We start from the raw sequence: 27,013 nt of genomic DNA, 5'->3' as shown, positions 1-27,013 counted from the left end.
CGCAATCATACAAGTTCCCCTACGCACTCACGCACGCACGCACGCACACACATATCCACATACCCCAATCACCACCCAGGTATACTCATAGAAGTTCCATTACGCACGCACCCACACACACACACACACACACACACACACACACACACACACACACACGCACGCACGCACGCGCGCACGCAAACGCACACACACACACACACACACACACACACACACACACACACACACACACTCATACACATACATACTGACTCTCACTCACTGACTCACTCATTCGCACACTTTTGAGTTGAGTTGCTCTATTTGAAAACATGACTGTGCCCCTGATGGATACTTAGGGAAGTGGTTACCAATTTATAGTAGCATGTGTCCCCGAAATCAGGGAAACAACTTTCCTATTTTTTTAGTTATTTAAACCTAATCTATTTTGTTCCCAAATTAAATTTGTATCTTGCGGAACCTAATTACGCCGACAATATACCGTTATTCACAATTGAAACTAAGAAAGTAAGTATAGTTTCCACTTTAAGTGAAGTGTGAAAAATGCCTCCTCAAAAATAAACGTTTCCGCATTATGCGCAATTAGGCGCTAAAAACAGAGGTCAATTTCTTTGAAAATAGGTTTTTGCTCTACAGACAGAACTTTTAATTCTACAAGTATAATTACTCGCCAAAAATTTACCTCTTTAGACAAAATTTTTGATGTCGATGCTGCTTTCAAATTTTTAGGCACTTTCTCATTCGAAATATGGATTGGCCAGGAAGTCAATTTCGGACTAACCTTCGTACATCTTTGTCCAACTTATCTCCTTGCTTTTTGAGGCTTTCCCGTTCCTCCACAAATTCAGATATGGACATTTCTTGGGATGATTTGTTTGGAGTGCGAGCCAGTAATGTTTCATACAATTTCTTCCTCTGACCAAGGGTCACCTTTAACCCAATGCTCGACATCAGTTATTATGGCTAAGATGGACGTCCCAGAACAAAGTGACAACTTATCCGACTATTTTAGACCACAATAACCTCTGAATTCTGACCATTTTTACAAACCAGTCTACTGTAATGGGTCTAGTCTAAACTCTGTCGCGATTTAGAGTCTTGTCTAGATTCTTCCATGCAGATCTTCCATTCGGAATTTCTAGCGGAAACTACCCCCCCCCCCATCATTTGCTGGATGATATTCTGATAAGCGGTTCGTTTCTTTCTGGGGCCCCAAAATGAGAACCGTAGCTGATGCGCAAGAAATTCAACTTTTATCAGGGGGAAAATTTTTGTACATCATTTGATATAATTGCAATTTTGATACATTTTTCATAGGGGTATGTGCAAGGAATGGGGGGAAAGCAGACAAAAACAAGTATTTATTTAATGAAGGTAGGTTAATTGTAGGTTTTCTCAAGCAACAACAATATTAAAAACGCCTGTATTAAAAACTGAGCTCTAATTTTTATGGGAAAACTAATAATAATCATTTATGGTACAATTATAACCGGAATCAAAGGATCTTAACGTGTACAAACTGATTGTTTTTCGATACGATTAATCATGCAGCAAAACAGTTTAACCCCATCGCACTCTCTCTTTTTACATATGTAAAACTCAACATTTGACAAAAAAAAATATAGACAATGAAACATTATCTTTGTCGTTTTAATTCAAAGTATAAAAATGGCCTCCAAAATAACTGAGAACAAAACAACTGTCGTGGCCTCGAGCACAAGTAACAGGAATTTTATTATTTTAACAATGGAACTTAAATTGGCCTAAAAGTCCAAAAACTTTGCAAGTACTTATAGTCGCTAGCAGTATGAAAACTTACAGAACCATCTAAATTTATTTAAACTAATAATGATTAATTTACACCTTAAGTATGAACAAGTTTTTACCTTTGCCGTATATGGCAAATATTAATGTAGTTTTTTCCAATAAATACATTGTTCTCCTAACCTGAGAACATGTCATTGGTATCTACAGGAAGGATCACGCAGTTGGTTTATGGTCATCACTAACGGTGAGGAGGCCGAATTAACTGCTCAAGTTTATGATTTATGTAATCTGATAAACTTGGAGTATGAACAATTTTAAAGCACCGATCTGGTTCAATTTATTAGCAACTATTCAACACAATTACTTCACCAACAGCAGGACATAGAGTAAAGTTTCGAACAAAGTTTAAACTTAAACTCTATGTTCTGTTCTTCGCGATATATCGAATCCTCCCTCCTCTTTTAAGCGAGTTTTTAGAGATAATTTCTCAAAATCTTTCCATTTGTTTTTTATTTCTGCTCGAAGTTCTCGTGGCCCCTGAAAGCTGTTATTCTTCATTATTGAAGTTTCTTCATGAAAGTTGGGCGATGACACGTTTATGTTGTCGTTACTGCTCTCAGATTGTCAGTCAGAAGGTTGCTGATCAGTAGATTTGGTCCTGATATCATCAGGTTCGAGGCGAGCAATTTGGTTGTCACTTACAGCTCTTGTTGGAATTCTTTGGGTGAAAGAGTGAAGTATTCATTCCTATGCGTATAATGAAGTTAGCCGGAAATGTTGGGGAACTGCTTGTTGGTTTGAAGAGGACTAGTGCACTCAGATCAAAGTCAGTGACTGCTGGAAGCCTCACAATCCGTCTTAGCAGTAGTTTCAGAATAATTTTGCCCCGCCCCCTGGAACTGTTCGGTTGTGTCATCAAAACCCGCTGTAGGAAAGATCCAAATGACACATTCAGATTTGGAGTCTTTGCGTGACTAGCCCGTATCACTGTTTGAACCGCACGATCGGCAAGCCAATTTGCTCTTTGATGGCAGATTGGTGACTCTATCTATTTGAACCCCAGTAATTCACACCACAGTTAGGTTTAATACCAACGCTTTTGGTATCCTAAAATTTGCAAAAATTTGTCTTATGTACACCTTCACTGCTTGTGAAATTCTTTTTCCCATAGGGAAGACTTCTATCCAACCTCATCTCGTGTAAACTATCACTAGGATGCTACCTTGGTCCTTAGCATAAGCCCAGTCTATATGGAGTCTTTCGCATTCTTCTGCATCTGGCCAAGAAGATACTGTTTTCCTCAGGCCAAACCTGTTTTCATTGCATTTCGTACATTTACTAACCCATTGAAGGACATATTGACTGATGCGGGCCCAACAAGCTATCATTCGGACAGCTGTTTCAGTTGAATTGTTGTCTGGGTGGGTCTCAAGAGCTTTGACAATCATTATATGCCTTAGTTTGGTTCGCATGAAAAGAACGAATCCTCAAAATATGATTTTGTTGTGGATAGTTTAGGCGTCTTTCAGCTGTTCGAAACCTTTCTCCGCATCAGAGCACTATTTCGAGTTACCGCTTTTTATTTTTTTTTGATGATATTTTGGAAAAGTCGATTCGATCCCAGTTCGCTTTTGGTTCGGTTCTGATGTCTGATTGGGTTACCAGTTTGTATTGAACAAAACAGTTAGTGTCAAGAACAAAGCAGACTCAACCGTTGTCATCATCATCAAAATCCAGTCTGCTCAAAATATCAGCTTCGGATATCTGCTCTCCGTCTATTTATTTCAATTCGAAGTCGAATCTTATAAGCGTTATCGCACATCTCGTGTTTCCTGATGATTCTGTTTTTGATTTTCTTCGTCTGGCGCAAAGAGAAAAGAGATATTTGAGAGATTTTGTAGAGTGAGCGTCCTTCCGAGGAGGAATTGTTTCAATTTTGTGACCACAAAGACTATTGCAAGTGCTTCTTGCTCATTTCTTTGAGACGTAGATGAAAAGTTCTCCTTCCTGTGAGAGAACATGAGGGAACTCCGCCTGGTGCTCTCTCTGAGGAGTCAACAGTTTTAACGGTCGCTTCTTTCGTCAAGCTGTACGGTTCAATAAATTGGTTAACACATATCTCATTTTTTTATGTTTTGGACAATGTTTTCTTCTTCTTTTTCCTATCTGCAGTCGTTTTTTCCAATATCGTTCAATAATAACATTTTTAAGGAAAAATGTGGTGTCATTCTTCTTTAAATTTTTGCTAAGCCGACAAAAGACTCTAATTGTTTCAAATTTGTTAGCGGATTTGAATTTTTGTTTTTCTCAAAATGTTGAAGATCGGGTGCGTTATCTTCCCTTGAAATTGAGTAACCAAAAAAACTAACGCCTGAGACCGGTTTGGAGATGAATTTTTATCATTGAAAGTAAAATTTTTCTCATGTAGTCGACTTTTGACAATTGCACATCTTGAACAATCCTTGCGATGTGCTGATTGTACATATATTTTTTTGTATGCTCGTAAAATTTGATCTGATATTATGCGTCTAATATGGTCTCCATGTATGGGAGTGGATGAAACTCGTCCATAACTTTGCCGTTAATGTGACTTTTCAGGTCCACGGATAGACTTAAAACTCTGGAGACGCATTGATGACCCAATAGGTTACAACAGCTCCACGATTCCCTGTCGTACCATCGTCTCAAGTTTCTTATTGACACTGACTCGTAGAAGAAGAGGTATCTTTCTTGCCTTGCTGAACATCAGCTGGGATCCTGGTAAGAATTTCACATGCGCTTTGCATCCTTTGACTGCAGGTATTTTCATAAAACACTGTGTTGATGCCTTCTTGGGATAGTATTACTCTCCCTAGTAGGCCAAATTTCGTGGGACTGCGCAATTGCAAGTTGTTGTTGCCTTGACTTAATTCGTTTCCACTCAGTATCACATGCTAGTGATCCCAAACCCGTCAGTTGTTGACCATCATAGGCCTCAAGACGTCTTATTTTGGGGTCTATTTGAGGTTTATCAAGCTCACTCCAGATGACGGATGATATCACAAGACTATTTGCACCGGCCTCAACTTGCATTTTTATTTCATATTCTTTCACTATAATGTACTCCCATGTAGTTTTTATGTTAATCACGTTTTCGCGTGGAGAGCACAAACTTATCTCCTTTTCGGAAGATTATTGGCCAGACATCTTCCCTTGATCGGACTTACCTGACCTCGGCCTGGTTTTACTCCTGCACATTTTCGTATAGAGCCCCACCTTACTTGAAATCTAATATACAAGTGAACATTGCCTCTACCACCAGTGAGTTTTCAATCGGTTTTCGGAAGGTCTTTCTGAAGTAGTATCCCACTTCTTGTTTCATTGTAACTGGTTTATTACCTGTTGAAGAACTTACAAAAGCCATTGCTGGACTTCTGAAATGTAGGTTTTCGCACGGTTGTCACCGTTGATTTAGTTTTGATGCTGTCTAACAGTCTTAATTTTGCCTCAGGCCTCTCAAATTCAAATAAAGTTCATTTTTACCAACCCTTTCCTGCGGTTGGTCACCGTTTTTAGTGTCTGGAAGTCACAATAGCGTGCTTCTTCTCTTAGGCAAGCTAGAAAATAATCGTCAGATTCTCCAACGCTTTGGACGGTGGGCAGAAGTTTAGCCCATATGGTTGTTATAAATGTCTCTTTGGGAGAAATTTATTGTTGAATTACAACTGATCTCTTTAAAAGGAGTGTCTAGTATTTTGTTACGGCTCATAAGACACCTCATTTTCAGGACTGCGTCTTCTCCGCACATAAAGGAAAGAGATTTGTTACCTGCAGGTCCAAAAGTGTACCGTGAGTTTTGAGTTTGTCTTTTTTCTTCTCTTCATTTTTCTTGATTCAATATTTGTCCGTCGATTGGTGGTCTGGACACCATTGTCGTGGTCTCAAGCCAGAGTAACAAGATTTTCATTATTTTAGTAATAGATTTTAAATTTGCCTGAAAGTACAAAAAATCACAGGTACTCATAGTCGCTATCAAAATGCAAATTTACACTACCATCTAGATATAAATAAACTGATAATGGTTAATTTTTAGCTTAAGCATGATTAAATTTACCCGCTTGCCGTATATGGCAAGTATTAGTGCAGTTTTTTGCACTTATCACATTGGTCTCCCAACCTGAGAAGGTGTCATTGGTATCTACAGGGAGGATCATCGAGTTGCTTTTATGGTAATCACTGATGGTGGGGAGGTCGAATTAATTGCTCAAGGTTATGGTTTATGTGAACTGATAAACTTCTGGTATCAACAATTGTGAGAACACTATTCGGTTGATTTTATTAGCCATTATTCAAAAAAAATTACTTCAATATCAGGTAAGAATTTTAGTTTAAATCGAAGTTTTAGCTTTAACTCTAGGTTCTGATCTTGCGATATATCACATCAACAAACAACTGCTTGACTGCTTAAAAATGTAAACGGCGGACTACCATTAATTACCCGTGATTAAATCTCATGACAACTCTCCGGCCTGAACGAAGAAAAAAGAGGAAATAGAGTAACCAGAAACTGATAAAACACTGCACTTTTTTGAAACAAAGGCTTGCTTCTTGTATAATAATTGGACAATAAAAATAGACAAAAAATGGAAAAATAGACAAAAAATGGAGTTTGACTAACTTTCTGAATTTTATGGAATCAAAATTTTAAATAATTTAGAAAAACACACCAGCTGTTGTCTTTCCTTTGATTCTGCTGGATACTGAAGTAATTTTCATCAGTACTTTCACGAGATGCTTGATATTTTTACATTTTATGTAAAAGTTTATTTAAGCACATAAGCGTAAACGAAGCGTGAAAATACCGGCAAGGCAAAAAATTTTAACAATTTGAAAACTTCTTCCACCAGGAAAAAATGGTTTTTATAAACTGTTTCGGAAAAAGATATTGAAAATAGAAACAAACTTTGAAAACTTTTGTTACAATTCTATATTGAATGCCAGTCACAAAATCTGTGTCACTTAATTGAGCTTTTGGTGAAAACTAATTTAGTCTAACCGTTAAAAATATTACAACAGTTTTTTTTTAAACGAATAAACGTAATTGAAAGGTGAACAGGCAAAAAGTGGCAAAAGACAAACATAGCCGGAGCCGGCAGATTGCCGAAAAATAGCCGCGATAGACGCTCGTGGCCTTCCAGGAATTGAAACACCTAAAGAAATAAGATAGACAGATCGACCACCAGTCCTTCAATAGACCACTAGACTTTTCGGGTTAGCTTCGGACTGTCAATTTTTGACACATACGTTCTATAAGGAAAACGCCCTTAAAGAGCTATTTCAAAATTGATATTCGAAATCAAAAACTCAAGACTAATAATCACAAATTAGGGCATATAAGATTGACACTACTTAGATGCACACTATTAACTAGTAAATCTTCATAAAAAATTAAAGTTCCATAAGTGAGTTCAAAAGTCAATTTTTTGAGTGAGGTAAGTCACGCAATTGACCTAAAAGCAGAAACAACGTCACGTACACAAATTTTAACTGCAAAGCAATAGAAGTCACTGAAGTCAATTCCAAGAAGTCAATTCCAAGAAGTCAGGTCGTAAGAATCATCGATGGAGACGACGAATTAAAAAACATAGCAGGACAAGTCCTGACGTACAATTCAAAGAATTTTCATTGACTAAACAGAAAAACCAGACCTAGAATGGACTAAGAGTGAATTGAGAAAACCATTTTTAAAAAATTCTGATAAAAAAAAAGAAAAAAAACAGAAAAACATTGTGAAAATGCCGCATGTGAACAAAAAAACCACTAACGAGAAATGAAAATTTAATTCTCATAAAAAACTAGGCCTAGAATGAGCTTTGAATGGATTGGGAAAACCATTTAGAAAAAAATCCGATCCAAAAAATCGAAAAAACAGTAAAAATCAGAGTGAAATTTCCGCATGTGAACAAAAAACCACTACCGAGAAACCGAATTTTTGTTCAAACACCATTTTCTCACTCTACTTTAAAATTAGAGCGAAAAAAATTCACGCCGCAAAACCACTCGCTTTTTCGCTCCATTTCCTGTTTCGGCGTGACCAAAATCACTACTCCAATTTGACTTCAAAAATCATGAAAATGTGTGAACAGATCTTAAAAAAAAGACAGCGCCCCAATACAATTCAAATTCTTTGAATTGTAAAAATTCTTTGAATTGTAAAAAACCACGATGTCCCCAATAATAGCCGCTATTGCTTCGCGGCTATTAAAAAGAATAAAAGTCTATAACTTCTATTTCCACTCTGGAAATCAAATATTAGTGCCATAACAGTGCTATAATACCCAAATAATTACCTTTGATATTTTCCTCCCATAATCGGATTGCAAATTGGCAGCCGGTATTACAAGTATATTTTATCATACATGGGTATTTTTGGGTTTTTTGGCACAATGGGTACTTTCTATCAACACCAAAAAATTGATCATGAGATGGGTCAGAAATACTAATTGACAATTAACCTGCTTCTGCCCCAGGTCATTTTTGACTTTCGAATTTGCCTCTTTAAGTAATCTCAACTCGTATGCATTTTGCTCAGCTGTCAATTTCATCAGAAGTTTCATTTCGTCCTGCGTAGACGCCATGAAATCTAATTTGTCCTCTTTCTCATGAAGCTTCTCCGCCGAGCACTTTTCAGCTTTTTCCAGCGCCAAATGCCGCATTTTATGTACGCAAAAGTCTTTCAGTGACTCTTCCTTGCGACGTTTTGTCAAGTCCAAAATTCGCACGCAATTGTCAATATATCGATCTTCATGGTCTCTCGTTTCGGTCAAGGATGCTTCCAATTCCTGGTTTTTCTCAAAGTCCGCTTTGACAAGTTTCAGCTCCGTTTTCTGTTTGCCACACTCTTTTTCGTATCGACGAATTGTGTGCTCTAGTTTTTCCAGCTGAAAAAGTAATAAAAGTTTTAATAATAATCAATCTAACTTTAATTCCAATTGTGGCTTTTGTGGAAAATTGCTGCGGAGATCTTGTCAGCAAGTCGCTTAGCTATATAGTTTGTTTTTGACACCGTTTAGCAGAATTAAATAAACCTGAATGAAAAATCACTATAGCATTATGTACTTACAATTTTTTGTACGTTTTTCGTAATGTTCAAACAAGCGTAAATTTAGATGAAAAATGTCAGCATTTAGTCATTGCTTTTTGGCCTTGGCGACTATATTTGATCTCAATTGTTTTCGGAAATGTTTGCAAGCAAAATTCTACATTCGTTTTTCATGAGATCAATTTGTTTGTCACGTAGATTCTATTTATCATCTTAAATTGTAAGAAGATAGGAGCAGTACAGGGCAATTATTGCTCTTTTAAAATGAAATATGTCCAATGAAATGTTATAAGTGAATGTCCCGTGTTCACCTATTTTTGTTTCAAAGGTTAATATTTTTATGCTACCCTCCTTGGCTCTTGAGAAATCAATTTAGGCAATATCTGCCTTTTTAGGAAATCAGCCGATTAAAATCTTTTGCCGAGCGATACAAAATGGTATCATTGAAAATCCGGTGAATAACTGATTCGATTCTTGAAAAAAATTTACTCTTTGAATGTTTGAGAAAAAGATGAGCGAAAAACGATTTTTTGGCGCGCAATTTCTTTGCAGATTTTAAGTTAGATTGAGGTCAGTTTTTAAGAGCGAGTTTTTTATTTCTCTTTTCGCTCTTTTTTCTGTTCGCTTCTTCTTGAACCCTGCAAAAAATATTTCATTTGTTTTATCGATGCATAGTTTCCATTGTTTGAAACGTACAATTGTCAACTAAAGAGTTTACGACTTTGTTACTAATTGATTTTAAAAAGTAATAGTAGAGTTTTGATTTTTGACATTCTTTTATGTTGTTTTTGTTTATATTGTCACTTAATGACATTAATAAAAGGTTCTATAGGTCTTCTAAGGAGAGCTTTTTTAACCTCTTCGATTTTTTAGGATCTTAGGGTCTGTTTTTTTAAATCCTCATTTCTATATTATTTCATGACGCGTTGGTAGTTTTTTTGAATTTTGTTCTGTTTGTTTTTTCTATTAAAAGGACTCATTAAGGACAGCTAGTTTTGGCCTTCACGGAAGCATTAGTTTCAATTCGTTTGTTTTTCAGCTGATTGTTGGTGGTTGTTACGACAACTATTCTGTTGCTCAAGGCGTCACTAATTTTTTCTTTTCAATGTTTTTGCTGTCTTTTTTTCTTTTTATTACATAATGTCTCTAATGACACTTTTTATTGGCTTACAAACTCAGCGTACCTTAGCTCAAGTGAAATTTATAGTTGATTGCTTAAGGATTTTTAATTTTTAGTTTTGGTTGACAAAATTTGTTCGGTTGTGATATATAGTTTCATATCAAATCCCACGGGCCACTAAAGTATGGCCATGCCCGCGAGGCATGTCTAAGCGCGCTAAATGTGCAGCTTGTTAAAAGTCAAGTGGGGGTTTATTTCCTATGTAAAATTTCCTGCAAAAATATTGCATTTGTTTGATCGATGCATAGTTTCCATTGTTTGAAACGTACAATTGTCAACTAATGATTTTTACGACTTTGATACTAATTGATTTCAAAAAGTAATAAGAGAGTTTTGATTTTTGTAATTCTTTGATGTCGTTTTTGTTTATATTGTCACTTAATGACATTAATAAAAGGTCCTATAGGTCTTCTAAGGAGAGCTTTTTTAAGCTGTTCGATTTTTTTAAATCTTAGGGTCTGTTTTCTTTAATCCTCATTACTATATTATTTCATGACGCGTTGGTGATTTTTTTGAATTTTGTTCTGTTTGTTTTTTCTATTAATTGGACTCATTGATGACAGCTAGTTTTGGCCTTCACGAAAGCATTAGTCTCAATTCGTTTGTTTTTCAGCTGATTGTTGGTGGTTGTTACGACAACTAATCTGTTGCTCAAGGCGTCACTAACTTTTTCTTTTCAATGTTTTTGCTGTCTTCTTTGTCCTTTTTATTACATAATGTCTTTAATGACAATTTCTATTGGCTTACAAATTCAGCGTACCTTAGCTCAAGTGAAAATTATAGTTGGTAGCTTAAGGATTTTTAATTTTTAGTTTTGGTTGTGATAATTTGTTCGGTTGTGATATATAGTTTCATATCAAATCCCACTGGCCACTATAGTATGGCCATGCCCGCGAGGCATGTCTAAGCGCGCTAAATGCGCAGCTTGTTAAAAGTCAAGTGGGGGTTTATTTCCTATGTAAAATTTCCTGCAAAAATATTTCATTTGTTTTATCGATGCATAGTTTCCATTGTTTGAAACGTACAATTGTCAACTAATGAGTTTTACGACTTTGATACTAATTGATTTTAAAAAGTAATAGTAGAGTTTTGATTTTTGACATTCTTTTATGTTGTTTTTGTTTATATTGTCAATTAATGACCTTAATAAAAGGTCCTATAGGTCTTCTAAGGAGAGCTTTTTTAACCTCTTCGATTTTTTAGGATCTTAGGGTCTGTTTTCTTAAATCCTCATTACTATATTATTTCATGACGCGTTGGTAATTTTTTTGAATTTTTTTCTGTTTGTTCATTCTATTAATTGGACTCATTAATGACAGCTAGTTTTGGCCGTCACGGAAGCATTAGTTTCAATTCGTTTGTTTTTCAGCTGATTGTTGGTGGTTGTTACGACAACTAATCTGTTGCTCAAGGCTTCACTAATTTTTTCTTTTCTATCTTTTTGCTGTCTTTTTTGTTCTTTTTATTATATAATGTCTTTAATGACAATTTCTATTGGCATACAACTTCAGCGTACCTTAGCTCAAGTAAAATTTATAGTTGCTAGCTCAAGGATTTTTATCTTTTAGTTTTGGCTGTGATATGTTGTTCGGTTGTGATAGATAGTTTCATATCAATTTCCACGGGCCACTAAAGTATGGCCATGCCCGCGAGGCATGGCAAAGCGCGCTAAATGCGCAGCTTGCTAAAAGTCAAGTGGAGGTTTATTGTTCCGACCCCTCTTGAGTGGGGAGGAACTATATACTCAAATGGGTTTTTTTGTTCAGTCAATTTTGGCCGATCGATATATTCATCGAAGAGAGTTGAGACTGGTGTCATTACATAGTTTGCCGAGCGTAGAATTTGGAATTAAAAAGAGTCTTTTTATTTTCGTTTACAGGGAGATATCGAGGTTTAAACTTTTGAGGAAATAGATTGAATTCCGTTGATTTCATTCACCTTTTATCGGAATTTTTTGCCAATTTCACCACTTTTGATGAAATTTAATAAAATTTTTCAGGAAAATGTTGTTGATTTTACGTTTAAAGACAAAATAAGTTGTCGGATTTTTTCATTGAATTTTTTTTGTCACAAATTCCGACTAAATATTTCACAAAGTCAGACTTTTTCATCAAAAACAGCACAAAATAAGTATCTTTAGTCCACTCTGATTAAATTTGTAAAGTGCACACCCAAACACCACTAACACAATCTTTGTAGACTGAAAAAGGGGCTAATTCCACTTCAACTTCCGTTGAGAGTGCTCTGTAAATAAAACTTTGCCGTTTTGTGCTAACTTCATTCTTTGATTTTCAAAAACGCAGCATTTATTTTTGATTTTGTAACTAACAAAATATCTATATCAATGACATTCCAAAAATTGAACATTTCTAATGGACAATCAGCATTAGCAGGACAAGTTCTGTACCAAACTCGGACCGTTACAATCCAAAAGTAATTCCGATTGTCGCCAATCGCTTTTTATTTAAAAAAATCAATCTTAAATTTGTTATTAAGTTTTGTTTTTTAAATTGGACATAAATTTTTTGATGTAATTAATGTTTGTTGTTGTTGTTTGATTTTGCCGTTCGTCTTCGCTCGCTTTCTTAAAATCGGCATATCTCATCAACCTAATGCATCATTTTTTTACTCCGCTGAGTTATTTGCTTTGGTGGCTATCTTTTCGTTCATACACAAGTTTTTTGAAAAATACCTGATTTTTTTGTGTTTTTCTATCTGTTCCTCATTTGGTAGACAATTATGCCAAAATTGTGGATGAGCGGGGTCGGAACCTTATGTGCGATTGCACATTATTGAGCCACCCCACCTTGTTTTAATTTAGATACAAACACCTTTATAAAAGGTGTCAAAAGTGATTGGTGTCACAAAATCTAATGTTTTTAAAGAATTCGTTGTGACTTTACTGGCTTCGACATGGGTTTTTCACAAAAAAAGTAAATTAATTTTTGATTTTTGTCATATTTGACGTTCTTTTTGTAGGCGTAGGACTTGTTCTGGATAATTGCAGGTCTCGAGGGCTTCCTATAAAAGAACAAACGAACCTATTCATTTTTTCATTTTGTAATTAATGGCTTTCATGTCTTTGGAAATAAATTTATTTCGATAAAAACAAGTATTACATAATCTTGCTTTCTTTCCTTTTAGTCTACGTGTTACCTAGTTTCATTAATGAGAGGTTACATAATACATTTCAAGGAAAGATGTCAAAAAGGATTGGTGTCACAAAATCTAATGTTTTAAGAGAATTCGTTATGACTTTACTGGCTTCCACACGAGTTTTTCACAAAAAAAATAATAATTTTTGATTTTTGTCATATTTGACGTTCTTTTTGTAGACGTAAGACATATTCTGGATAATTCAGGTCTCAAGGATTTCCTTTGGAAGAATGGACGAACCTATTCAAATTTTTCGTTTTGCAATTAATGGCTTTAATGTCTTTGGAAATAATTTTTTTTTCGAAAAAAAACAGGTATTACATAAATTTGCATTTTTCCTTTTTGTCTAATTGTTGCTTATTTTCAATAATGAGCGGCCACATAATACATTATCGGTGTTCGACGAAAGTGCAATCGAACATATTTTGGGCGCCAAATTATGGCTTTACGGCTTCCAAAGCAATTTCTGGCAAGTTTTAATTGATTTTGAGTTTGTTGTCTATTTGCTGTTCTTTTTGTAACTGCATAAAAAATTGAATACCAAAACTTCTTAATTCCCGTCTATAGAAGCATTGTTAATTGTTAACCTATGAGATATTTTAGTTGATTCCTAATGGTTTTCATTACTTTGAAATTAATTGTTTTTTTTTAAAAAAAATCAGCGAATTTTCTAACTTTAAAGTTTCTGTTCATTTTTGTTTTATTGTTATCAAGCTTTAATATGAACTGGTGAATAACCATTTTGTTTCTGGTGAATTACAAGTTATTTTATTTATTTTCAGTTTTATCTGACACTATTTTGACTTTGTTATTAAGTTTTGTTTTTTAAAACGGACATAAATTTTTTGATGTAATTAATGTTTGTTGTGTTGTTTGATTTTGCCATTCGTCTTCGCTCGCTTTCTTAATATCGGCATATCTCATCAATCTAATGCATCATTTTTTACTCCACTGAGTTATTTGCTTTGGTTTGGTGGCTATCTTTTCGTTCATACACCAGTTACCAGTTTTTTTTGAAAAATACTTGAATTTTTTGTGTTTTCCATCTGTTCCTCATTTGGTAGACAATTATGCCAAAATTGTGGATGAGCGGGGTCGGAACCTTATGTGCAATCGCACATTACGGAGCCGCCTTGTTTCCTATGTAAAATTAAGAGGGTATTTTTTCTGCGGTTTTTTTCCCGAAACCGGAAGTAAACATTCAAGTGTGCGTGTGCAAGTTTGCAAAACCGTGAATGGGTGCTTGCGAAAGTCTAATGTGTTACATTATTTTTCAATTGATGAATTTTCCGTTTGAGTGAGTCATCCTCTGAATCATCTTCCTTTCTGAAGGTCATCTCCTGTAATTTCACTTGCAACTTCTGCACATTAAACTCCAACACCACATATCTGTCCAGAAGATGTAGTAATTCAACATCATACTTGTCAATCCTCCGATCCAAACCTGCCATTATTTTTGCAGTTCCTGAAAAAACAGAATGGCATAAGCTTCTGATTATTGTTTGACTGAGTCGATTTGTTCTCGATAAAAAAATGTATACCGGACTTGCTGTTCTTTTCTGCTTCTGCTATAGCAAACATCAAAGTTTTCGTGCTGAATTGCCCCTATAACCCGCCAATTCAGCCCTGATTGCGCGTGAATGTAAATTTTTGACCAAAACTTTGATCATGGACCGCGTAATAGAAAAACTCTACCTCCGTGCGTTTTTAATTGTCTGATCATTAAAATGGACCCCAAACGGTATAATTAACCTGCCGACCTTGTTGAGGATCTTTTGGGAATGTTAATGTACCTGACTTGATATTGATTAGAGAAGTAAAAACTGCTGAACAAGTCTCCGGGACGTATCAAAATAACCTGTCGCATTGTCGCATATACTGAAAAAATACGCACCTTCGATATCAGTTTGGAGTCGTTTCTCTTCATTTCTCATTTGGAACAGCTGGTTCATTTTGGCATACTTCTCACTCGACTTGTCCTCTAGCACTTTCCTCTGTCTCTCTATCATCTTCTCTGTTTCAACATGTTCCTCGTCTATTTTAGTCAGCCTCTCTTCTGCATTCAACTCGCCTGTTGAAAAGTAAACCAAGTAAATGATATTCATTTTCCTTGAAGAGAAAACTGAAAAACGTGACCAGTAGGGGTCCCGTACCGGGAACAGGTTGTGTCCTGGATGGATTTATATTAAATTCTTTTTGATCTGACCCAGGGTCTGAGCTTAGTCCTAAAAGTATTAGTTATCCGACTTCCAGAAGGATGAAATTAAAACTACTTTTATGATATTAATATGCAGTTATTTCGCCAAAAGTTGTACCAGATTTCATCCACTTCTGTACATGTGTTGTTATAAAAATTTCAAAGTATTTTTCAAATTTTTCTCAAAAGCTCATGAATTTTAGCGAAGCGAAAAACATGAGTTATTGATGTCATAAAAACAACGAGGGGGCTGATTGTAGCCCGCTTAAGGGGCAAAGTCTTGGCTTCATTTTCACAAGGGGTTTCTTTCAACTGAAATATCATAACAGCCCTAACAATTCCAGAGTTTTTGCTGTTTCAGATCTTCTAAGGAACAAACATTTTCCCTCAGAAAACAATTTTCGTTCAAACATCAACAACAGAACTCATACTTCGCACTGAAAAAACTTCAGGTAAATTTACCTCAACCGGGTTCAGGAATTCGGAAGTTCATGTGAATTTCAGGTGTAAAAGCACCTTAATCACACCTGAATTGTAGTTCAGGTAAATTTTTACCTGAACGAGTTCAGGTGTGTTTACCTGAAAATAGTTTTTGATTGCATTCAGCAGTAAAACGACAAAAAATTCCTCAGATAAATCTTGATTAAAACACAACCAAAAACCAGGTTTTAGGAGACACATTTATTCAGCAATATCGTCGTGTCGTTTTTCAAGTTTGGCAAAGTTGGGCTTAAGTTTAACATGAAGTTTTCCCAATCTTCAGTGCTACTGTTGTTTCTAGCTCGAACAACAGTTTCCTTAACCAATAGGGGTGTCTGAGGTAAACACCAATAGTGAAGCTTCAGAATAATGGTTTTAAGAAACTTAAAAATTTGTAGAATCATAACAGCAGCAAAGGCAGTGCTTTTAAAGTGGATCAAATTGAATTATTCATTCTTCGTTATGTATTTAATCAAAAACAATTATTTCTGCATAAAATAGATCACTGGAACCCTGGATTTTACCACATTGGAAATGATAATGACAGCGCAGTGATACCTGAATTTTTCAGGTAAATTTCAGGTATTTTCCAGGTGTATTCAGGTATGGTTCAGGTGAGACAAATCTGCCTGGACTGTTCAGGTGAATTCAGGTGTTTTTTTAGGTAAATTTACTTGAAGTTTTTTTTGGTGTGTATGAGCATTGAATCAGGAAATTGAAATTATATTATCTCACATAATTTCAGAAACTATTCCTGCTTTTAGTCAAAATAATTAAACCCTTTGATGCCTAGTGGCACCATCATTCATCTAAAAACAAAATATTGGACTCATATTTAGAATCTCAGATGTTAAGATGAAATTCTGATCAAAGTTGCTTCTCTCTTTCAATCCCTGTTGTGCTGCAATACTTCTATGTAAAACTATAGTTTGTGAAGGCTGCTATTTGAGCTCATCAGCAAAATGTATTTTCAGTCACTTTGTCTATTCTGTTCATAATCATTGCTTTTGATTCAAAGGAGCTGAAAAAATTGTACATAACAAGAAGGCTCGGTAATGTGCGGTTGCACATAATGTTCCGGCTCCGCTCATCCAAATTCTTGGCTTGAGTATCTACCAAATCTAACAATATCTACCAGAGAAAGGTCAAAATGATAAAAGCTGGATCAAGCTCTGTATTTTGAATTCTCGAATTCGGACAGATATATACATCATACCAGTAAGGTCAATACTAGTCGGTTTAGTCTTTATTTCACTAGAAATAATAAATATTAAAAGGAATTGTTTGGCATTGTTACTCGAATGACACTAATGTATGAAGTTTGTTTTTAAATAAAGATAGAAATTGAATTTAGAACTAAATTTTTTTGGAAAAATTAGTTACATACTTGACCAAATCGTTGTTCTCTGCTCGAGAAGTTATAGTGATTTTCATTTTTTTTTCGACAAAACATGAAATATGTTGCTGTTTTTCATTTTTAGCTCAGAAAAAAATCAGTATCAGTACAATTTCTCGAGCAGAGAAAACATCAATTTGGTCAAAATTAATTTAGTCAAGCAAAAAATAAGTTCTGAATTACTTCCACCAATTTCAAAACAAGCTTCATGCAATACGGAACTTTATGATTATTCAAATGAACCCTATTCCCTTTATTTTGATTTATCATCCCCAAAAAAAACTAATGAACAGAGGTCCCGAACTAAAATCCAAAGGATAAGGTAGCTAATAAACCACTTTTGCTAATTATTACGGCAATGTCGATTTTGACAGTGAGCAAAACGTTTGATGCAAAGAAAAGGAAAACAGTAGTTTCTCTCGAAGATATTGAAGTTGAGTTTATTGAAATAAATCTCACTGTGTTGAAGAAATTCACACTCTATACCCCCAGAATAAATAATTTTGCTGGAAACCAACATGAAAAAAAAAACTTACCAAAGCGACAAAAATAGTGTATGTTTTGGGAAAATCAAAAGCTTTTGCAGCGTAAAAGCTGAAAATAATTGAGCTAAATTTGTAACACATAGCCGCAGCAAAATCAATAACTTCTTAATAATGTCCAGTTACTGGATATTGCAAATATTGCAGTAAATGGAAATTGCAAAAAATACTGGATAATTTTTAGTGGTCAATTAGAGATTAATTGTCAAAAACAACAACAACAACAACATGGCAGGTAAATACCACCAAAAAAAGGCAAGATTCAAAACTCAATTAATATGATCAAAAATAAAGTGTGTCGTCATCACTAATTTCGGTTCAAAAATGAAATCCGTAAGCCACCAAGTGTGCATTACAAATCGATAGAACTTCTAATTCCCATATATTTTAGCGTTACCAAAGTCACTGACTGCTTCAGGTTGAGTTCTCACTGATGTTAAAGTAAAGGCTTGAAGGACAAATGGCACCTAAAAGTATTTCAAAAAATTTTAATTCTATGAATTACAATGAGAAAAATCTTGCTATTGGGTTGCGAAATTATCATTAATTCAAAAACGTTAATATCAACATAATTGGGCGAAAAAGTCCCTAAGTTTGGTCAAAAATACTCTCAATTGACCTAAATTAAAAAATAAATGATACCGCTCATCTCTTTCTACATCAAATACATCGCTCAGTCAAAATCTTTCGAATGAATAAACCCAGTTGAGCAACTAGTTCCCCAAATAACGGGAGTTCGCACAAAAATGCTTTTCGTCTAAGACTGAATTGTTATGCTGTAAAAATCTCCCAGCAAAAGTTTGATTCAGTACAAACGGATACATTTCAATTTTCGAGTTATCAATTCTGATTGTACTGTTTTCTTTCTTTAGAGCCCAGATAAGTGTTTTTCAAAGTCTAATTTGTGTGTCGTGAAAGAAATTTTTTCATAATAATAATCAGAGAAAATTTTTAACAACCGCACTTAGCTTTGTCTAGTTCTGCTTTTCGAAAATCTTTGAAGGCAATGATGTTTTGGTCAAGCTCGGCCTTCAAGCACCGGAAGTCTTCAAGAGCCTGTTAATAATGTTAATTAAGACGCGTTTCTGCATTTCCAAATCAAGCTTGGTTCAAGAATACATGTTGATTCCAAACTATATCACTATAACTAATTTACAGAAAAGGGTGACAAGTTGCTATTTACACCAAAAACCAGCTTAAGTTTAAGTCTAATTAGTTTTAGTTTAAAACTAATTACAATGCACAGAGTATTTTTGTATTGGAAATGAAGCCAAAAAAGTGCTAAAATCAATCACAACTTTCAACACTCCAAAACATTTTTGGTTCGATTGACACTTACTTCAATTATTTTGGATAAAAACAACTATCATATTCTCTGTTCCCTTTCTATATTGAAAAAAATCTTAACTGACGCAGAAAAATCTATATTCCTTCCATTTTTGAATTGCAAAATATAATATACTTTCTGGAGTTGATAGGCGACATTGGTGACGTTTTCTTGCAGCGCAGTATTTTCTTTTATACCCTCAGAACAAAAAATTTTGATGAAAAGCAACATTAAAATAAATTACCCAAGGGACAAAAACAGAAAATTTTAAAATTTGGGAAACTCAAAATTTTTGCAGCGTCAAATTTGAAAATAATTGAGCTAAAATTGTAACACGTAGCCGCAGTGAAATCAAAAAATTTCTTAATAATGTCCAATTACTGGATATTGCAAAAGTTACTGGATATTTTTTAACAATAAGAGAAGAATTGTCAAAAACAACAACAACATGGCAGGTAAAAACCAAAAAAATGGCAAGATTCAAAACTTAAATAATATGATCAGAAACCAAATGTGTCATCTCTACTAATTCCAGCAAAAAAATTAAATGCGTAAGCCACCAAGTCTGCATTACAAATCGGATGGGACCTTCTAATTCCCATAATGTTTAGCGTTAACAAAGTCCTTGCTTCCGGTTGAGTTAATCATTGATGTTAAAGTGAAAGCTTGAAGGACAAATGGCAACCAAATGTATTTCAAATATCTCAATCCCAAAAACAACAATGAGAAAAATCTTGCTATTGGGTTGTTCAATTATCATTGGTTCAAAAACGCTAATATCAATATAATTGGGTAAAAAAGTCTCTAAGGTTGATCAAAAATAGTCTTAAAGTGGCCTAAATTAAAAATAAATGATACCGGTCATCTCTTTCTACATCAAATACATCGCTCAGTCAAAATCTTTTGAACGAAAAAACCCAGTTGAGCAAATAATTCCCAAGTAAGTGGAGTTCAAACAAAAATGCTTTTCATGTTAGACTGAATTGTTATGCTGTAATTATCTCCCAGCAAAAATTTGATTCAGTACAAACGCATACATTTCAAATTTCGTGTTATCAATTCTCATTGTATTGTTTTCTTGCTTAGGATCCCGAAAAGTGTGTTTCAAAGTCTAATTTGTTTGTCGTGAAAGACGTATTTTTATAATAGTAATTAAATAAGACTTTTAACAACCAGTTTTAGTTTTGTCTAGTTTTGCGTTTCGGAACTCCTTGTTGGCAATGAAGTTTTGGTCAAACACATCATTCAAGCAGCGGATGTCTTTAGGAGCCTGTTAACAATGTAATTGAGAAGCGTTTCTGTATTTTCCTCATCATGCTGGGCTCAACAAAACATGTTGGTTCCGAACTACATCACTATAACTAATTTACAGAGAAGAATGAAAAGTTGCTAATATACACCGGAAAAGTTTTCAAAAAATTAGTTATAATTTAAATGTAATTGCAACGCAAATAGTAACTTTGTACTGGAAATGACGCCAAAGAATTGCTAAAATCAATCACAACTCTCGACACAAAAAATTTTTTTGGGTTCAATTGACTCTTGTTTAAATAATTTTTGGATAAGAACAACTATCACATTCTCTGTTCACTTTATATACTGGAAAAATCCTTATCAGAAGCAAAAAAAAATTATAATTCTTCCATTTTCGAATTGCAAAAGATAATGTACTTTCTGGAGTTGATAGGCGTCATTGGTGATGTTTTTTGCAGCGCTAGATTCTGTATTATATCCCCTGAACAAATAACTTTGCTGAAAACCAACAAGAAAAAAATTACCAATGGGAAAAAATAAAGAATTTTAAGTTTTAGGAAAATCAAAAGTTTTTGCGGCGTCAAAATTTAAAATACTTTAGCTCAAATTGTAACACGTAACCGCAGTAAAATCAAAAATTTCTTTATAAAGTTCAGTTACCGGATATTGCAGACATCATTTTTTGACAATTAGAGTCCAATTGTCGAAAACAACAACAACAACAACAACAACAACAACAACAACAACAACAACAACAACAACAACAACAACAACAACAACAACAACAACAACAACAACAACAACATGGCAGGCAACTACCAAAAAAAAGGGCAAGATTCAAAGCTCAATTAAAAAAAAGTGTGTTGTTTTTACAAAAATCAGCTACAAAAAGAAACCCGTATGCCATGAAGTCTGCATTACAAATCGGATGAGACCTTCTGATTCTTAAAACTTTTTAGAGTCATCAAATTCACTGCTTCAGTTTGATTTCTCATTGATGTTAAAATGAAGGCCTGAAAAACATATGGCGCCCAAAAATATTTCAAAAAATTTGAATTTTAAAAACCACAATAAGACTAATAACAACCTTGCTATTGGGCTGCGCAATTATCTTTAATTCAAAATTGCTAATATTAACATAATTGGGCAGAAATTTCTAAGTTTGGTCAAAAATATCCTAAAAGTTATCTAAATTAAGAAATAAATGATACCGCCCATCTCTTTCTACATCAAATACATCGGTCAGTCGAAATTCTTTGAACGAAAAAACGCAGTTCAACAAATAGTTCCACAAGTAAGCGGAGTGGGAACGATAATGCTTTTCCTGCAAGACTGAATTGTTATGCTGTAATATTCTCCAGGCAAAAATTTGGTTCAGTAAGAACGGATACATTTCAAATTTCGTTTTGTCAGTTCTGATTGTATTGTTTTCTTGTTTAGGGCCCAATTAATTGTTTTTCAAGGCCTTATTTGTATGCCGTGAAAGACGTTTTTCGTATTAGTAATCAAGGAAGGTTTTTAACAACCGCTTTTAGCTTTGTCTAGTTCTGCCTTTCGGAACTCCTTGGTGGCAATGACGTTTCTTTCCCATTCCTCTTTTTGGTCACGCTCGTCATTCAAGCACCGGATGTCTTCACGAGCCTGTTAACAAGGTTTATTAAGACGCGTTTCTATTTTTTCACATCATGATAGGTTCAAGAAAACATGTTGGTTCCAAACTACATCACTATAACTAAGTTACAGAGAAGAATGACAAGTTGCTAATTTACATCGGAAAACAGTTTTAAAAAAATTAATTTCATTTTAAATCTTAGTACAATGCAAAGAATAGTTTTGTACAGGAAATGAGGCGGAGAAAAGTGCTAAAATCAATCAAAAATGTCGACATACACAAAATTTTTGGTTCGGCTGACTCTTGCCGTAATTTTTTTGGGTAAGAACAACTATCACATTCTCTGTTCACTTTCTGTATTGAAAAAATTCTTATCAGACGTATAATTCTCTTCCATTTTTGAATTGCAAAAGATGATGTACCTTCTGGAGTTGGTAGGCGACATTGGTGACGTTTCTCTGCAGCGCCAGACTCTGTCTCAGCAGTTCATCCATCTCTGCATCCACGGCACGCTTCTCATCAAACACCTGGACAGATTTTGACATAGAAAATTATGTCATGATCTAATCTTCTGCCATATTGCCAGCTTTTTTCAAATCCTGGCCTGGGTTCATTCAGAAATATCTTATCGCTAAAATGTTGTTAATAGAATCTTTGCAAAAAGAAGGAATTTTTGGAAAAAAAATAAGATCAAAGGTAACAAGCGTTGAAAAGCGTAGAAACCTCAATGAAATTTTCTACTAGAAACTCTTTCTAGATTATATATTTTTGCGGCGAATGCGGAGAAAGTGTTTGACAAGATTAACGCTAAAAACCCATAGTTGTAAAACATAACAATAAAAAACGTTTAGCCATGCAATATCAACTCTAGAAAACGGTGGTGCTTTGTTTTCAAAGCATTTAGCATTAATCTTACATAAATTCAACTCATTCACCGCCAAACTTACATATTTTTGCATTTTTTAGCGCTGTCATCTTGACCCGGGATTTAAACTCGGTGAAGAATACCAAGACCTGGGATATATTCTCAGTGCACATCAAGTTTCGTTTCACCGGACAAACACTTGCCGCAAATTTTTTTCCGATTCTATGAGAGTACTCAATTTTATTTGTTAAGTGGCTCTAAGCAAGCGCAATCTTAGTTTATAAATGGATAGTATTGGCCGATTAGAAACAGCATCATCTTTTATTTGTAAGCCTAGTATGCTAACCATTACACCTGCTGTTCTTAACTAATGAAGTTGGGCATCTCTAATAACCTCATGTCTTGTTCATCCTTGATCCTGAAAATCTCACTTTTCTGGCTGAGTTTCAGTTAAACAAATACTTCTTTCTAAGCTATGCCAAGTTTATCTTACGCACATGCGCTAGTCGTTCCCTCAATCATCGCTTATAACATAAATCCTTCAAGGCAATTAGAATTCATTTAAATCGTTTGTTGACATACCTATTGAAGCATGGTTTTCTCTAGTTTCAAAACATTGAGAAAAAATTATACTCTTTCATGTTGAATTAACTCACCTTTGCCTTTTCCCTGTCTTTTGCTTCAATTTCCCTCATCTTTTCCTCATTCGTGTCTCTCATGTGACCTGAGAAGGATGCCTGTTGTTGACAGCAGTCCTCCTTTTCTTCAACCTGGACACAAAATAACAAATGAAGTCAAAAAGAGACTATATAACAGTAACAAAAGATAGCTAAGTGTTACATTGTGTGGAGCAATAATAATTGTCTAGCAATACTCCAATGATACGAGAACTTTTATCGGATAAAATCTTACAATTCATATGTCATTTTATGCATTGCCTGAAAAAAATGGTAACACATCTTGTCTAACACGATCAAAATTTTTGTCCTAAACAATAAAAATTCTGCTTCATCTTCAAATTTTTATCGCTTAAGATCTAATCAGATAGATGAGTCATAAATCCAATGGGGAACAAAATATACAGTACACTCACTGGAACAGCAGATCAAACAAGATACCATTCGCTTCTTCATTTCGAAGGATTTTTTGAATTTAATCATCAAGCAACAAGGCACTTAAAGTATTCAACTGATCCCAAAGACTGTGTTTGAGCTACCTTTGTGAGTTCGCTCTAATATTGCTAATATGCTAAAATTGAAACTAATGTTTTAAGCTCTCCCAATAACAAACAAATTTGACTCATTGAGTACGATATCAGAAATTCTTGAATAAGATTGTGTAATCAAATGTCAGATAAAATCCTGAAAGATAAATATTTCGAATTGGCAAGATTTCTTATAAAATTATAAGTCTTAAAAGATGCTACCAGATAATAGATATCAAAAATTGAATTATTACCTGATAGGAACTGATAATAGTCAGTTATCACGCAAAACAAAATTGTCCAGGGCAGAAATGTTATCGCACAAGAGCTGATACGAGGTGATAAAATAATTATTTTTGGCAAGCGAAACAACAGATTTGATACAAAATTTTTGGATTTCAACCTAACAGTATACTGCTGGTCCGTACATTAGATACTTAAACGACGGGGTTAATCGCGGGACCACATGTATAACTTGAGAGTTCAACCCCTAGTTCTACTCTTGGTATATAGTTAAGTAATAAAGAACGTTAAATGCAAATATGAATTAATAAGTTATGTTAAACAGCATTAAATATGAACCGAGCATGAAGGGATGGAATAGTTAAAATTATTAAGACTGAGATAGCATTAGTTAGCACAGGTTGAAATATTCTAAGTTAACTTGTAACTTAGATAGAATTTTACAACTTAGAGAAGTTAAGTTTAACTTACCTGATTTCCAAATTTGTGCTAAGTTAATATTTTATGACTTAGAGAGTTCTTAGTTAAGAACAAGTCATAAAATATTCTAAGTTAGAAAAACATCTCAAGTAAGCTGAGATTGAGCAAGGGAGTAATACGGGAATTTGAATTAAATCAGAAGTTATCAGGGATCAATTTGTGCTGAAGTGAAGAATAAGTGGTGGTTGAGCGTGCGAGCTCCTTTTATACTTGCGGACACGTGGTTATCTAGTATCCTATTGGATAAAGATAACAGTGTCGACAGAGTTACCAAGGTTAGGTTGGTGTTTTCTACGTGGCGTGACAATATCACGTCATGGTAGTTTTAGTTTGAGTTAGTGATCTTAAAATGGTAGCTTATTCAAAACTACTTAGTAAATTGTTCACACGTTAAAATGGACTTTGTCCAAATCAAGTTTGTGCTTCACGCACTATAACGTAAATTCTCAAAATAGCACTAAGATTATCGAATAGTGTTACTGAGTGTAGCACACTTCAGTACAACAGTTTGAGTGAAAATTTGGCTGTGCGACAGTTATCAATGAGCGCACCAAAAGTTTAACGCAAAATTTTCTCACGTTCTACAATTTTTTTTAAATATGAAAGCTCTAAAACCAAAGGAAATTGAAGGGCAGACACAAAACAATTTACAGAAAAAAAACATACTACTCAAAGGCACAAAATTTTTAGACTCATTTTAGTCTAAATTTGACGCCTCTATTTAGACCGCTATAGGTCACATGTAATAAAAAAAGATGCTCTATTAAATTTGATTTTGATGGAGGTTACTATCAGAACACAAAAAAACCGACTTTTTGGCACTCTGAAACTTTTATTTTCAATTTTCCTTTTAAAATCTCACAAAAAAATCAATAACTCAAGAAAAACACAATTTTCTGTAGGCTGTTTTTCCTCTATTTAACGTTCTCTGTATTCAGATTTTGATTGAAAACATTTTTCGATTCAGGTGAATCTTTTGGCTTAGGATTTGGTAAATTCTTAATCTAACTGATTTTTTGCATGTGGGATTGTGGAAAATAACAGCGTCAGAAACAACCTGCGAAAAACTCCATCTGCTGATTCTTTGTAGCGTGCAGTTTTCAATGAGGCCAAGCAATCCAGAATAATTTCCAGTTGTATTAAGTTTGGACGGAGAATGTTGCGCAATTTTAGACACTACAGAGTTTGGAACCAACAAATTTACATTGTCGATCTAAAAACTGGTAAAAGTTGCTGGGAATACAAGTTGACACAGGAGTTTCAATGCATCTGTTGAAAGCTAATTAAACTAGTTACATTGTTGCATCTACAGCTTGCCACTGACTAATATGACTTTTTCATAGAAAACGTTGAATGATCTTCGTTGAGCGCTTTTATATCAATTGTTCAGTAAGGTCTATTAGCTTTCTAAAATACGCACTTTTCTGACTAGATCATTTGCTGTGCAAAAATTGAGTTTTCCTGTTTGCTTAATGAAAAAAAAACTTTGTTGCTTATGCTGCTTCACGTTTTTCACACACTTTCAAATTTTCACCCACTAATATTAATTTTGCAACAAAAATTGACCGCCCAATGTATATATGCCGCTTATTTTAAGATTTTGTGAAAAAAGTCATTGGTAAGAACTTAGCAAATGAATAGCCGTAGAAGCCATATGAGAAAAAAATGACGACAGCCGCCAACTTTTTCCCAAGAAATGATTATCGTTGCATTGTGAGAGAAATTATTTTTAATTGAGATTTTTCAGCGATTTTTAGTGGATCATTATTGCCTCATATTAGTAAATATTCCCGCTGAGTGCCGAGGCCCACGACTACTTATTTGATTGCTAAGAACTAACAAATGGCAAGAAATATCTAATGAGAATTCGTTGTATGTTTATATAGGAAACCAACAACTATATTCGCATGGTCGACTAGAAACTGGACTATCTGATAGCATGGTCTGGGTAATCAGATCAGATGTCTTTCCGGAGCTTTTGCGTTCTGACCAAAATTTTTTCAATAATCTGAATAGTCGGATCAGAAACAAGAGGTTCAGGCGCAGATAAAAGACCTCGAAAAAGAAGTAATTATTAGCCCCTGAAGAGACTGCTTTTTGAAAAAGAGTGCCCAATCTTAGTCGCTGCAAGTGATGATAAAAACCACGATAATTTCGTCCCTAGCAATTAATTTTTGGCCAAGTTTTGTTTCATGTTGTTGAAGCGAACATGTTTGTTTGCTTGGA

At 34.6% G+C, this 27,013-nt stretch overlaps 2 protein-coding genes across 5 annotated transcripts in view; one reads left to right on the top strand and one right to left on the bottom strand.

The window, feature by feature from the left end:
* Positions 1-27,013, top strand: part of LOC142337547 (ras-related protein ORAB-1-like) — a 555,140-nt gene that overhangs the window by 140,656 nt on the left and 387,471 nt on the right. The window lies entirely within an intron of this gene.
* The window catches only part of LOC142338338 (coiled-coil domain-containing protein 39-like), a 47,967-nt gene that overhangs the window by 11,152 nt on the left and 9,802 nt on the right, over positions 1-27,013 (bottom strand). For all 3 annotated transcript variants that reach the window (XM_075388042.1, XM_075388045.1, XM_075388044.1), the window contains exons 7-13: positions 23,517-23,630; positions 22,418-22,522; positions 21,910-22,024; positions 15,082-15,258; positions 14,453-14,652; positions 8,265-8,690; positions 785-933 (exon numbers count right to left, since the gene is read on the bottom strand). In XM_075388042.1, coding sequence (XP_075244157.1) covers positions 785-933; positions 8,265-8,690; positions 14,453-14,652; positions 15,082-15,258; positions 21,910-22,024; positions 22,418-22,522; positions 23,517-23,630 — 1,286 coding nt within the window. The remainder of the gene's footprint in view (positions 1-784; positions 934-8,264; positions 8,691-14,452; positions 14,653-15,081; positions 15,259-21,909; positions 22,025-22,417; positions 22,523-23,516; positions 23,631-27,013) is intronic.

This window comes from Convolutriloba macropyga, chromosome 4 (genome assembly GCF_964194025.1).
Source record: "Convolutriloba macropyga chromosome 4, txConMacr16.3, whole genome shotgun sequence".
NCBI lineage: Eukaryota > Metazoa > Xenacoelomorpha > Acoela > Convolutidae > Convolutriloba > Convolutriloba macropyga.
The sequence above is the reverse complement of the archived record's forward strand: the minus strand, read 5'-3'. Positions and strand labels throughout refer to the sequence as shown.